The following is a 10748-nucleotide window of genomic DNA, read 5'->3' as shown; positions in this document are numbered from 1 at the left end:
ATATTTGAAGATATTTGAAGATATTTGAAGATATTTGAAGATGCGACAGTGACTCCAGAGGTAGAGCAGCTGCCTGGTAAGCAGAAGTTCCCAGTTTGATTCCAGCTCCTCCCAGCAGCATGTTTTATTTTTTTTACGTGTACCCCTGGTCATGAAAACTACTTTGAGATATTTTGAGTGTGTGTGAGCACAGCGGTGTCTGTGTTTATTATTATTTCATGAAATTGGGTAAATATCTTAATTTTACATATATGTTCATTGTCTCAAAAGCTTATAACATGAAACACTCTAGAAAAATAGTTACAGTATTTAGTGCCTTGTTTACCCTTGGTCATGTTTTCTACTCTCCGTCCGCTCCCATGTTAAAACGGCATTTTTAACCATTTTTAAATATGCTCTCATTCGTTCAATTCTCGATATATTTACCAAACCTTTGCATAGTCCACAAGCTAAGAACCCCGTCTAGGTTAGGATGTGCTGTTACCGATGTAAAACACATGGTGGCGTAATCGCTCTACAGATAACTTTGCCACAATTCAAGGGAGGTGACATAGGCTGTACCGGGCTGCCGGTGATTGAAACTCCGGAGACATGGTTTGGGGTGGTGGGGGGGGGGGGAGCGAGTGGATTTTCTGAGACAGAACCAGAGACGAACCGGACCGCACAGTCGACAGCGCGCCACACGCCGAAATACAAGCCCCCCATCGCCGGCGCGCGCCAACGAGGAAGTGTCCTGCACGGAGCAGGTCTGGTTCTCTTCCCAACAGCGAGGCGAGCCCAAGATTTCTGCCGCAGAACAACTTGGAACAGCCCGCACCACATTTGGGTCAGTTGAGCGCTTAGTAACGTTTCGCCTCAAAGCCGTTTCTGGCCGAACTAGTCATCGAATCTTTAATATTTTTTTTGATTCGTATTCAGAGGTATTTCGTCGAGATATTTCTAAATGTAATGTTTAAAAAAAAATATGAGAAATATGGTAAAAAACAACATTTATCCGTTTTCTTCAATGAAAAAAAACGTTGTAACGTTTCGCCTCAATGCTGTTTCTGGCCGAACTAGTCATCGAATCTTTAATATTTCTTTTGATTCGTATTCAGAGGTATTTTGTCGAGATATTTCTAAATGTAATCTTTTAAAAACAAATATAAGAAATATGGTAAAAAACAACATTTATCCGTTTTTTTCGATGAAAAAAACGTTGTAACGTTTCGCCTCAACGCCGTTTCTGGCCGAACTAGTCATCGAATCTTTAATATATTTTTTGATTCGTATTCAGAGGTATTTCGTCGAGATATTTCTAAATGTAATGTTTAAAAAAAAAATATGAGAAATATGGTAAAAAACAACATTTATCCGTTTTTTCAATGAAAAAACACATTGTATCAAACAAACACAGGTTTGAGTGGTTATAATTCATAAATATGAGTAATCTGTTGAGAGATATATTGAGATTATGCTATTACTGTTAATCATGGGTAATTTTTTTTTAAAATAGTAAACAGTTAAAATTATATGGCTTTAAACATGATGTATCATTTCATCTCTTAAGCCCAGTGAGTGTCACAATCCTTAGGAAGCCACAAGGGTTAACCTTTATTTACCCAGGGTAGGTTCTCTGAGCACGGATGCTCTTTTTCAGCTATGCCCTGCTTCACATTCACACAGTTCCATTCACACCTGGGAGCCGCCCAGTACAACCACAGTCTGCCACCTGGGAGCTGCCCAGTACAACCACAGTCTGACACCTGGGAGCTGCCCAGTACAACCACAGTCTGACACCTGGGAGCTGCCCAGTACAACCACAGTCTGACACCTGGAAGCTGCCCAGTACAACCACAGTCTGACACCTGGGAGCTGCCCAGTACAACCACAGTCTGCCACCTGGGAGCTGCCCAGTACAACCACAGTCTGACACCTGGGAGCTGCCCAGTACAACCACAGTCTGACACCTGGGAGCTGCCCAGTACAACCACAGTCTGACACCTGGGAGCCGCCCAGTACAACCACAGTCTGACACCTGGGAGCTGCCCAGTACAACCACAGTCTGACACCTGGGAGCTGCCCAGTACAACCACAGCCTGACACCTGGGAGCCGCCCAGTACAACCACAGTCTGACACCTGGGAGCTGCCCAGTACAACCACAGTCTGACACCTGGGAGCTGCCCAGTACAACCACAGTCTGACACCTGGGAGCTGCCCAGTACAACCACAGTCTGACACCTGGGAGCTGCCCAGTACAACCACAGTCTGACACCTGGGAGCCGCCCAGTACAACCACAGTCTGACACCTGGGAGCTGCCCAGTACAACCACAGTCTGACACCTGGGAGCTGCCCAGTACAACCACAGTCTGACACCTGGGAGCTGCCCAGTACAACCACAGTCTGACACCTGGGAGCTGCCCAGTACAACCACAGTCTGACACCTGGGAGCTGCCCAGTACAACCACAGTCTGACACCGTTGGCCACTGAGCAACTCCACTGGAGCAGTTGGGGGGGTTTAGTGCCTTGCTCAAGGGCACTTCAGCGTTGATGTTGAAGTGTCCTTGAGCAAGACACTTAATTCCCTAACCAGTCGGTTGTGTGATAGTAAAGGGTTAACCTTCTGTCGTGTGGCAGTGAAAGGGTTAAGCACCGGAGGGCTGAGCAGCTACTCTCTCCAGGGTTCACTTGGCTCACTGGGTGTTGGGAAATGCTTAAACATGGCGGTGGCTTGTGCGAACGTGAAACATGGGGTGGGGGGTCAGAGTGCAGAGGTCAAATTGGGACGAGGTGATAGCGTACGCCCCCCAGCATACTGACACACCAGGAACCCGAGGCTCTGTTACCCATACTGTACGACTCTGAACTCTCAACTTATATACAGTACCTACCTACTGCTTTCACTGTCTGTCTAGCCCAGGGGTGGGCAATTATCTTTCCCAGGGGGCCGAATGAGCAACTGAAAATATGTTGGAGGGCCGGGCCAAAATTCCAAACTCAATTATGCATAATATACATTTTATTTCTATATAAAAAGCAGTAAATGGCATTGTTTTGACCCCTGGTAAGAGTGTATGTTATTATTTGGCAATTAAAAGGTGAGGTTAGCTTTCAAAAATATCATTTATTCAAATAGAATTTATTTCCAAAATGATAAACAAAATGTGAAACATTAATAACAAAGGGCATTTTGAGTTTCATATACTATTGAAACAAGGATTTTCTTAGCTTTCTAAAGACATCACATCATCTTATAGCAAAAATAAACAAGACATGTCACTGAACTGTGTAAAGAAAAGTGCCCCAGTTTTGTAGCCTTTTTTACTTTACATGCCTATATTAAACATTTAATGTTTTCAGAACTGTGCAAAAAAAAAGAAAAAAAATATCAAGTGTCCCATTCACTTGTTATATTTCCACATTTTAGTGTTCTTCAGTTCTTTTTTTTTTCATTCAGTATGAGAAATCCAGTCTCTGTTGAGCTTTAAAGGGGAACTCCAACATTTTGGGAAATTAGCTTATTTAACATCTTCCCTGGAGTTAGACAAGAAGATACATACCTTTTTTGTCTCTGTGTGTGCATTTTAGCTTTGGGAATAGACGCTCCGTTAGCATAGCTTAGCTTCATCACTGGAAGTGAGGCAGGACAGTAGCCTTACAGTGCCTTACAGTGTATTGCAAGGTCTGACATTGACCAAACTTGATATGCATGACCTTGGTGGGCTCTAGGTCAACTCCTGAAAAGGGGGTTAATGTCAGACTTTGCAATCAAAAGTTAGGGGGCTAATAACCCTTGCCATAATTTCAGTGCGCCCCCTAACTTTTGATTGCAAGGTCTGACACCAAGGTCATGCATATCAAATTTGGTCAATGTCAGACCTTGCAATACACTGTAAGGCTACTGTCCTGCCTCACTTCCAGTGATGAAGCTAAGCTATGCTAACGGAGCGTCTATTCCCAAAGCTAAAATGCACGCACAGAGACAAAAAAGGTATGTATCTTCTTGTCTAACTCCAGGGAAGATGTTAAATAAGCTAATTTCCCAAAATGTTGGAGTTCCCCTTTAACAAGTCCATCAAAGTCAGGTTGTGTGAGGATTGGTCCATTCCCGCCACACGCTTCAGGGTACTGTGAGGAGGATTGGCTCATTGCCGCCACACGCTTCTAGGTCAATTACCAATTGCCGTCACGCACCTGTTGTTTGTTTGTAATCAGCGCTCCAGAGCCCTTCATATACTCGGGTCTTTCTGTCAGTCGTGGTCGGGTCGTTTTGGATTTCCACTGCTACTGCCTGTTCCCCCCGTTGTTGTGCCTCGTCTGTTTTTTCTTCAGGACGTCTATGGAAGTCGCCGCTGTTGTGTTTCTCTATCATCCGTTGGAGCTGTGCCTCGTTGCCCGCTTTGCGCATTTGCGCTTTGGTGAGTTTTTGGAACGAACCTTTTGGATTCTCTGTTTTCTGTGTGTTTGGATAACACTGAAGATTTGCCGTTTTTGTTTTGTACTGGACTCAGCTAAACTTGTGTGTTGGTAACACTGAAGATTAAGTCACGTGTGATTGTACTGGACTCAGCTAAACTTGTGTGTTGGTAACACTGAAGATTAAGTCACGTGTGATTGTACTGGACTCAGCTAAACTTGTGTGTTGGTAACACTGAAGATTAAGTCACGTGTGATTATACTGGACTCAGCTAAAGAGGACTGGACTGCCTCGTTATTCCGTTGGCTTGTTTATTGACCACTCTCTCTCTCTCTCCGTTCCTCCCGAGTTGGATCCTGGAGTAGCTGCAGAGCCGCAGAGGCAGTGGCGCTACGCCGCTTCACCATCTCAATACCGGGACGATCTGCAGAGCCGCAGACAACTCTGCCAAGAACATTTTCCCCTTTGTTGTTCTTATTGTTATTTCGCTCATTCCTGTTTCAGAAATAAATACGCCCTAGTCTTTGGCTAACTCTGAACTACCTGTCTGTGCCGTGCTGTTGGGGTCGGTTTCAAACCATAACAGGTTGCATGTCTGAGGTGGAGATGTGAAGCACAGCTGCCAGATGTTCATCAGTGAGAGAGGATCTGTACCTGGACTTGGTAAACGTCATGACTGAGAATGTCTGTTCACATATGTAGGTGGATCCAAAGAGAACCAACATCTTCTGAGCATGTCTCCTCATGTTTGGAAAGTTCTCCTCCTTGAGAGCAGAGTAGAACTCTAGCAGTGATGCTGACTTAAAGTGCTCTTTCAGTAGTGAATCAGACTGCAGGTCAATGAGTTCAAGCTGAACAACTATCAACACTGCAGGTAAAGGGAGAGGAAACCAGCTGCATTTCATCCTCAACCTTTTTGAAATCTTGAAAACGCCTTGAAAATTCATCATGCAGTGCTCCCAACATGGATGAGTACCTGTGCCGGTGATCAGCTGATGGTTTGACTTCTTTCAGGGTTTTCATGTGTTTGAGATTGTTGCTGCCTAGTTGCCTTGAAATTAATTGCAACTTTGTCATGAAGGCTTTCACATGGCTATGCATTTCATGAGCAAAAATGCCCTTGCCCTGCAGTTGTGTGTTCAGTAGGGATGGGTACCGTTCACATTTGAAACCGATACGGTACCGGTACCTGTGAATCGATACCGGTACCCAACGGTACCTTTTTTCTGTACTTTAGTCTCTAAAAATGTAATCTACCTACATCAGTTGTGAAAAAAAAAATCCAAACTTCAAATAACCACACTTTCGACCGTTTTCGGCTTGCCATTGCCCCGACGGCTTTGTTGTTGAATCAAGTCAAATCCTAGGTAAGCGTATTATTGTGCGTGTGAACGTTGACATGAAAAACGTTCTACAAGGAGCTCTACAAGGAGCTCCTAAAAAAATGAAACAATTAGGAGCACACAAACTAATTTAGGAGCACAGTGAAACATTTTCAAGTAACACAGAGTTTATTAACAAACTATTTATTACATGCATATTATACGGTGCGTGCGTGCGTGTGCATACTAAGGGACAAACATCTGTGCAATAGCACATACCACCAAAATCACACATTGGCCCATGCCTACGGTTGTCAAGCTGCTTTTGTATGTTGTAGTGTTGTGACTCTCAGCCCCCCCTTCACTCACTATTGGATGTCTCTGAGCGTTCCCAGGGATAGCTTACAGTAGTTAGTAGTGTTTAGCGTGACGTGGGTATACTATACACTGTATACTATACAGGAATGGCGAGGATGCAAAGCATGTTAGACCATTGGACCCGTTGCTCGCTGAGTTTTCGTTGAACATAGAAACGGCGTGACTCGCGAGATGAGTTGTTACAGAGCTGTCGAGAGCAGGGCTGCATACAGTAGCTGGATGTCACAGCTTCTAAAATTGAAGGTTCGCGCTGCTCTGTGTCTAATATGAAATGACAATTGCGCCTTGACACGCCCACTACGCAAAACTATTACTCGCACACTGTGCTCCTAAATGATTTTCTCCGGTTCGCACAAATCTATTCGCACTGTATAGAGCCCTGAGGCGCGACCTTGTTACTCAGCTGAAAGAGTTGTACCCTTCCTGCTGACCTGTTGTACAGAACTTGTACCCTTCCTGCTGACCTGTTGTGCAGAACTTGTACCCTTCCTGCTGACCTGTTGTGCAGAACTTGCACCCTTCCTGCTGACCTGTTGTGCAGAACTTGTAAGTCGCTTTGGATAAAAGCACTCAGCTAGGCGCAGCTCGGTAGCATAGAGGTCTAAACACTCGCCTACCACCGCAGACTCGCCGGGCATTGTCCCGATGAACACAATTGGCAGTGTTTATAGAAAATGTATTTATTGATCGGATAAACCCCTTGAGATGATCCATCTCGTTTTCGAGGGGTGGGAAGCCGGTGTGGTATGAGTCATCCTGGGTCATCCCCAGACCGACAGTAGGGCAGCATGTGGTAGTCTACACCCTCCCCAGACTGACAGTAGGGCAGCATGTGGTAGTCTACACCCTCCCCAGACCGACAGTAGGGCAGCATGTGGTAGTCTACACCCTCCCCAGACTGACAGTAGGGCAGCATGTGGTAGTCTACACCCTCCCCAGACCGACAGTAGGGCAGCATGTGGTAGTCTACACCCTCCCCAGACTGACAGTAGGGCAGCATGTGGTAGTCTACACCCTCCCCAGACCGACAGTAGGGCAGCATGTGGTAGTCTACACCCTCCCCAGACCGACAGTAGGGCAGCATGTGGTAGTCTACACCCTCCCCAGACCGACAGTAGGGCAGCATGTGGTAGTCTACACCCTCCCCAGACTGACAGTAGGGCAGCATGTGGTAGTCTACACCCTCCCCAGACTGACAGTAGGGCAGCATGTGGTAGTCTACACCCTCCCCAGACCGACAGTAGGGCAGCATGTGGTAGTTCTACACCCTCCCCAGACTGACAGTAGGGCAGCATGTGGTAGTCTACACCCTCCCCAGACCGACAGTAGGGCAGCATGTGGTAGTCTACACCCTCCCCAGGCCGACAGTAGGGCAATGCGCGCAACGATCAGGAAGGGAATTGGCATAACGACTAAATTGGGGGACGGGAGAAAAATTATAGAAAAGCAAAAAAAAAAGTGTTCAGCTAAATTACTAAATGTTGGGGCCTGTATGTCTAGGCTCACCTGTATGTTGGTGCCTGTATGTTGGGGCCTGTATGTCTAGGCTCACCTGTATGTTGGGGCCTGTATGTCTAGGCTAACCTGTATGTTGGGGCCTGTATGTTTAGGCTCACCTGTATGTTGGGGCCTGTATGTTGGGGCCTGTATGTTTAGGCTCACCTGTATGTTGGGGCCTGTATGTTGGGGCCTGTATGTTGGGGCCTGTATGTTTAGGCTCACCTGTATGTTGGGGCCTGTATGTTGGGGCCTGTATGTTTAGGCTCACCTGTATGTTGGGCCTGTATGTTTAGGCTAACCTGTATGTTGGGGCCTGTATGTTTAGGCTCACCTGTATGTTGGGGCCTGTATGTTGGGGCCTGTATGTTTAGGCTCACCTGTATGTTGGGGCCTGTATGTTGGGGCCTGTATGTTTAGGCTCACCTGTATGTTGGGGCCTGTATGTTTAGGCTCACCTGTATGTTGGGGCCTGTATGTTGGGGCCTGTATGTTGGGGCCTGTATGTTGGGGCCTGTATGTTTAGGCTAACCTGTATGTTGGGGCCTGTATGTTGGTGCCTGTATGTTTAGGCTCACCTGTATGTTGGGGCCTGTATGTTTAGGCTCACCTGTATGTTGGGGCCTGTATGTTTAGGCTCACCTGTATGTTGGGGCCTGTATGTTTAGGCTCACCTGTATGTTGGGGCCTGTATGTCTAGGCTCACCTGTATGTTGGGGCCTGTATGTTTAGGCTCACCTGTATGTTGGGGCCTGTATGTTTAGGCTCACCTGTATGTTGGGGCCTGTATGTTGGGGCCTGTATGTTGGGGCCTGTATGTTTAGGCTCACCTGTATGTTGGGGCCTGTATGTCTAGGCTCACCTGTATGTTGGGGCCTGTATGCTGGGGCCTGTATGTTTAGGCTCACCTGTATGTTGGGGCCTGTATGTTTAGGCTCACCTGTATGTTGGGGCCTGTATGTTTAGGCTCACCTGTATGTCTAGGCTCACCTGTATGTTGGGGCCTGTATGTCTAGGCTCACCTGTATGTTGGGGCCTGTATGTTTAGGCTCACCTGTATGTTGGGGCCTGTATGTTGGGGCCTGTATGTCTAGGCTCACCTGTATGTTGGGGCCTGTATGTTTAGGCTCACCTGTATGTTGGGGCCTGTATGTCTAGGCTCACCTGTATGTTGGGGCCTGTATGTTGGGGCCTGTATGTCTAGGCTCACCTGTATGTTGGGGCCTGTATGTTGGGGCCTGTATGTTTAGGCTCACCTGTATGTTGGGGCCTGTATGTTGGGGCCTGTATGTTTAGGCTCACCTGTATGTTGGGGCCTGTATGTTGGGGCCTGTATGTTTAGGCTCACCTGTATGTTGGGGCCTGTATGTTGGGGCCTGTATGTTTAGGCTCACTTGTATGTTGGGGCCTGTATGTTGGGGCCTGTATGTTTAGGCTCACCTGTATGTTGGGGCCTGTATGTTTAGGCTCACCTGTATGTTGGGGCCTGTATGTTGGGGCCTGTATGTTTAGGCTCACCTGTATGTTGGGGCCTGTATGTTGGGGCCTGTATGTTTAGGCTCACCTGTATGTTGGGGCCTGTATGTCTAGGCTCACCTGTATGTTGGGGCCTGTATGTTGGGGCCTGTATGTTTAGGCTCACCTGTATGTTGGGGCCTGTATGTTGGGGCCTGTATGTTTAGGCTCACCTGTATGTTGGGGCCTGTATGTTTAGGCTCACCTGTATGTTGGGGCCTGTATGTTGGGGCCTGTATGTTTAGGCTCACCTGTATGTTGGGGCCTGTATGTTGGGGCCTGTATGTTTAGGCTCACTTGTATGTTGGGGCCTGTATGTTGGGGCCTGTATGTTTAGGCTCACCTGTATGTTGGGGCCTGTATGTTTAGGCTCACCTGTATGTTGGGGCCTGTATGTTGGGGCCTGTATGTTTAGGCTCACCTGTATGTTGGGGCCTGTATGTTGGGGCCTGTATGTTTAGGCTCACCTGTATGTTGGGGCCTGTATGTCTAGGCTCACCTGTATGTTGGGGCCTGTATGTTGGGGCCTGTATGTTTAGGCTCACCTGTATGTTGGGGCCTGTATGTTGGGGCCTGTATGTTTAGGCTCACCTGTATGTTGGGGCCTGTATGTTTAGGCTCACCTGTATGTTGGGGCCTGTATGTTGGGGCCTGTATGTTTAGGCTCACCTGTATGTTGGGGCCTGTATGTTTAGGCTCACCTGTATGTTGGGGCCTGTATGTTGGGGCCTGTATGTTGGGGCCTGTATGTCTAGGCTCACCTGTATGTTGGGGCCTGTATGTTTAGGCTCACCTGTATGTTGGGGCCTGTATGTCTAGGCTCACCTGTATGTTGGGGCCTGTATGTTGGGGCCTGTATGTCTAGGCTCACCTGTATGTTGGGGCCTGTATGTTTAGGCTCACCTGTATGTTGGGGCCTGTATGTTTAGGCTCACCTGTATGTTGGGGCCTGTATGTCTAGGCTAACCTGTATGTTGGGGCCTGTATGTTGGGGCCTGTATGTTGGGGCCTGTATGTTTAGGCTCACCTGTATGTTGGGGCCTGTATGTTTAGGCTCACCTGTATGTTGGGGCCTGTATGTCTAGGCTCACCTGTATGTTGGGGCCTGTATGTCTAGGCTCACCTGTATGTTGGGGCCTGTATGTTTAGGCTCACCTGTATGTTGGGGCCTGTATGTCTAGGCTCACCTGTATGTTGAAGACCGCCGGCTCCTCCCTCAGCTGGCCGTACTCCAGATAGCCCCTGTTGGTGCCGTCCGAGGGCAGGAAGTAGAACCTGTCGATCTCCGCCGGGCTTCCCGGGACGTGCTGGTAGGCCAGGTCCAGGTTGTCGACGTCGGTCTGGGTGAAGACGCGTGGCGGCGAGAGCGGGTATCCCTTCAGGAGCAGCTTGCCGTACTGCGGCGGCTGCGTGACGGCGTAGGTCAGGTTGCCCGCGGCCGTGTCGGGGTCCGTGAGCTCCAGGTGCGCCGGGCTGATGGTCCGAACGGCGCCGTCCTGCAGCTGCAGGCCCGAGTTGTGGCTGAGGGTGGGCGGGATGCGGTCGCCGTGCGCGATGGCGAAGTGGAGGGAACCGCTTCGGGACGTGTCGCCGTTGGTGACGGAGAAACTGTGGGGAGAATGGTGGGAACTCAGTGA

At 48.1% G+C, this 10748-nt stretch overlaps 1 protein-coding gene across 1 annotated transcript in view; it reads right to left on the bottom strand.

Annotated features, from left to right (window-relative positions):
- The window catches only part of LOC311226146 (FRAS1-related extracellular matrix protein 1-like), a gene marked incomplete at its 3' end in the record, with an annotated part of 90177 nt that overhangs the window by 45183 nt on the left and 34246 nt on the right, over positions 1-10748 (bottom strand). The window contains exon 4 of the mRNA XM_084311520.1: positions 10299-10719. Within this exon, the coding sequence (XP_084167646.1) occupies positions 10299-10719 (421 nt within the window). The remainder of the gene's footprint in view (positions 1-10298; positions 10720-10748) is intronic.

The sequence above is a fragment of the Notolepis coatsorum genome (genome assembly GCF_963971535.1).
Source record: "Notolepis coatsorum genome assembly, chromosome: 3".
Classification (NCBI taxonomy): Eukaryota; Metazoa; Chordata; class Actinopteri; order Aulopiformes; family Paralepididae; genus Notolepis; species Notolepis coatsorum.
This window is presented reverse-complemented; position numbering and strand designations above follow the sequence as displayed.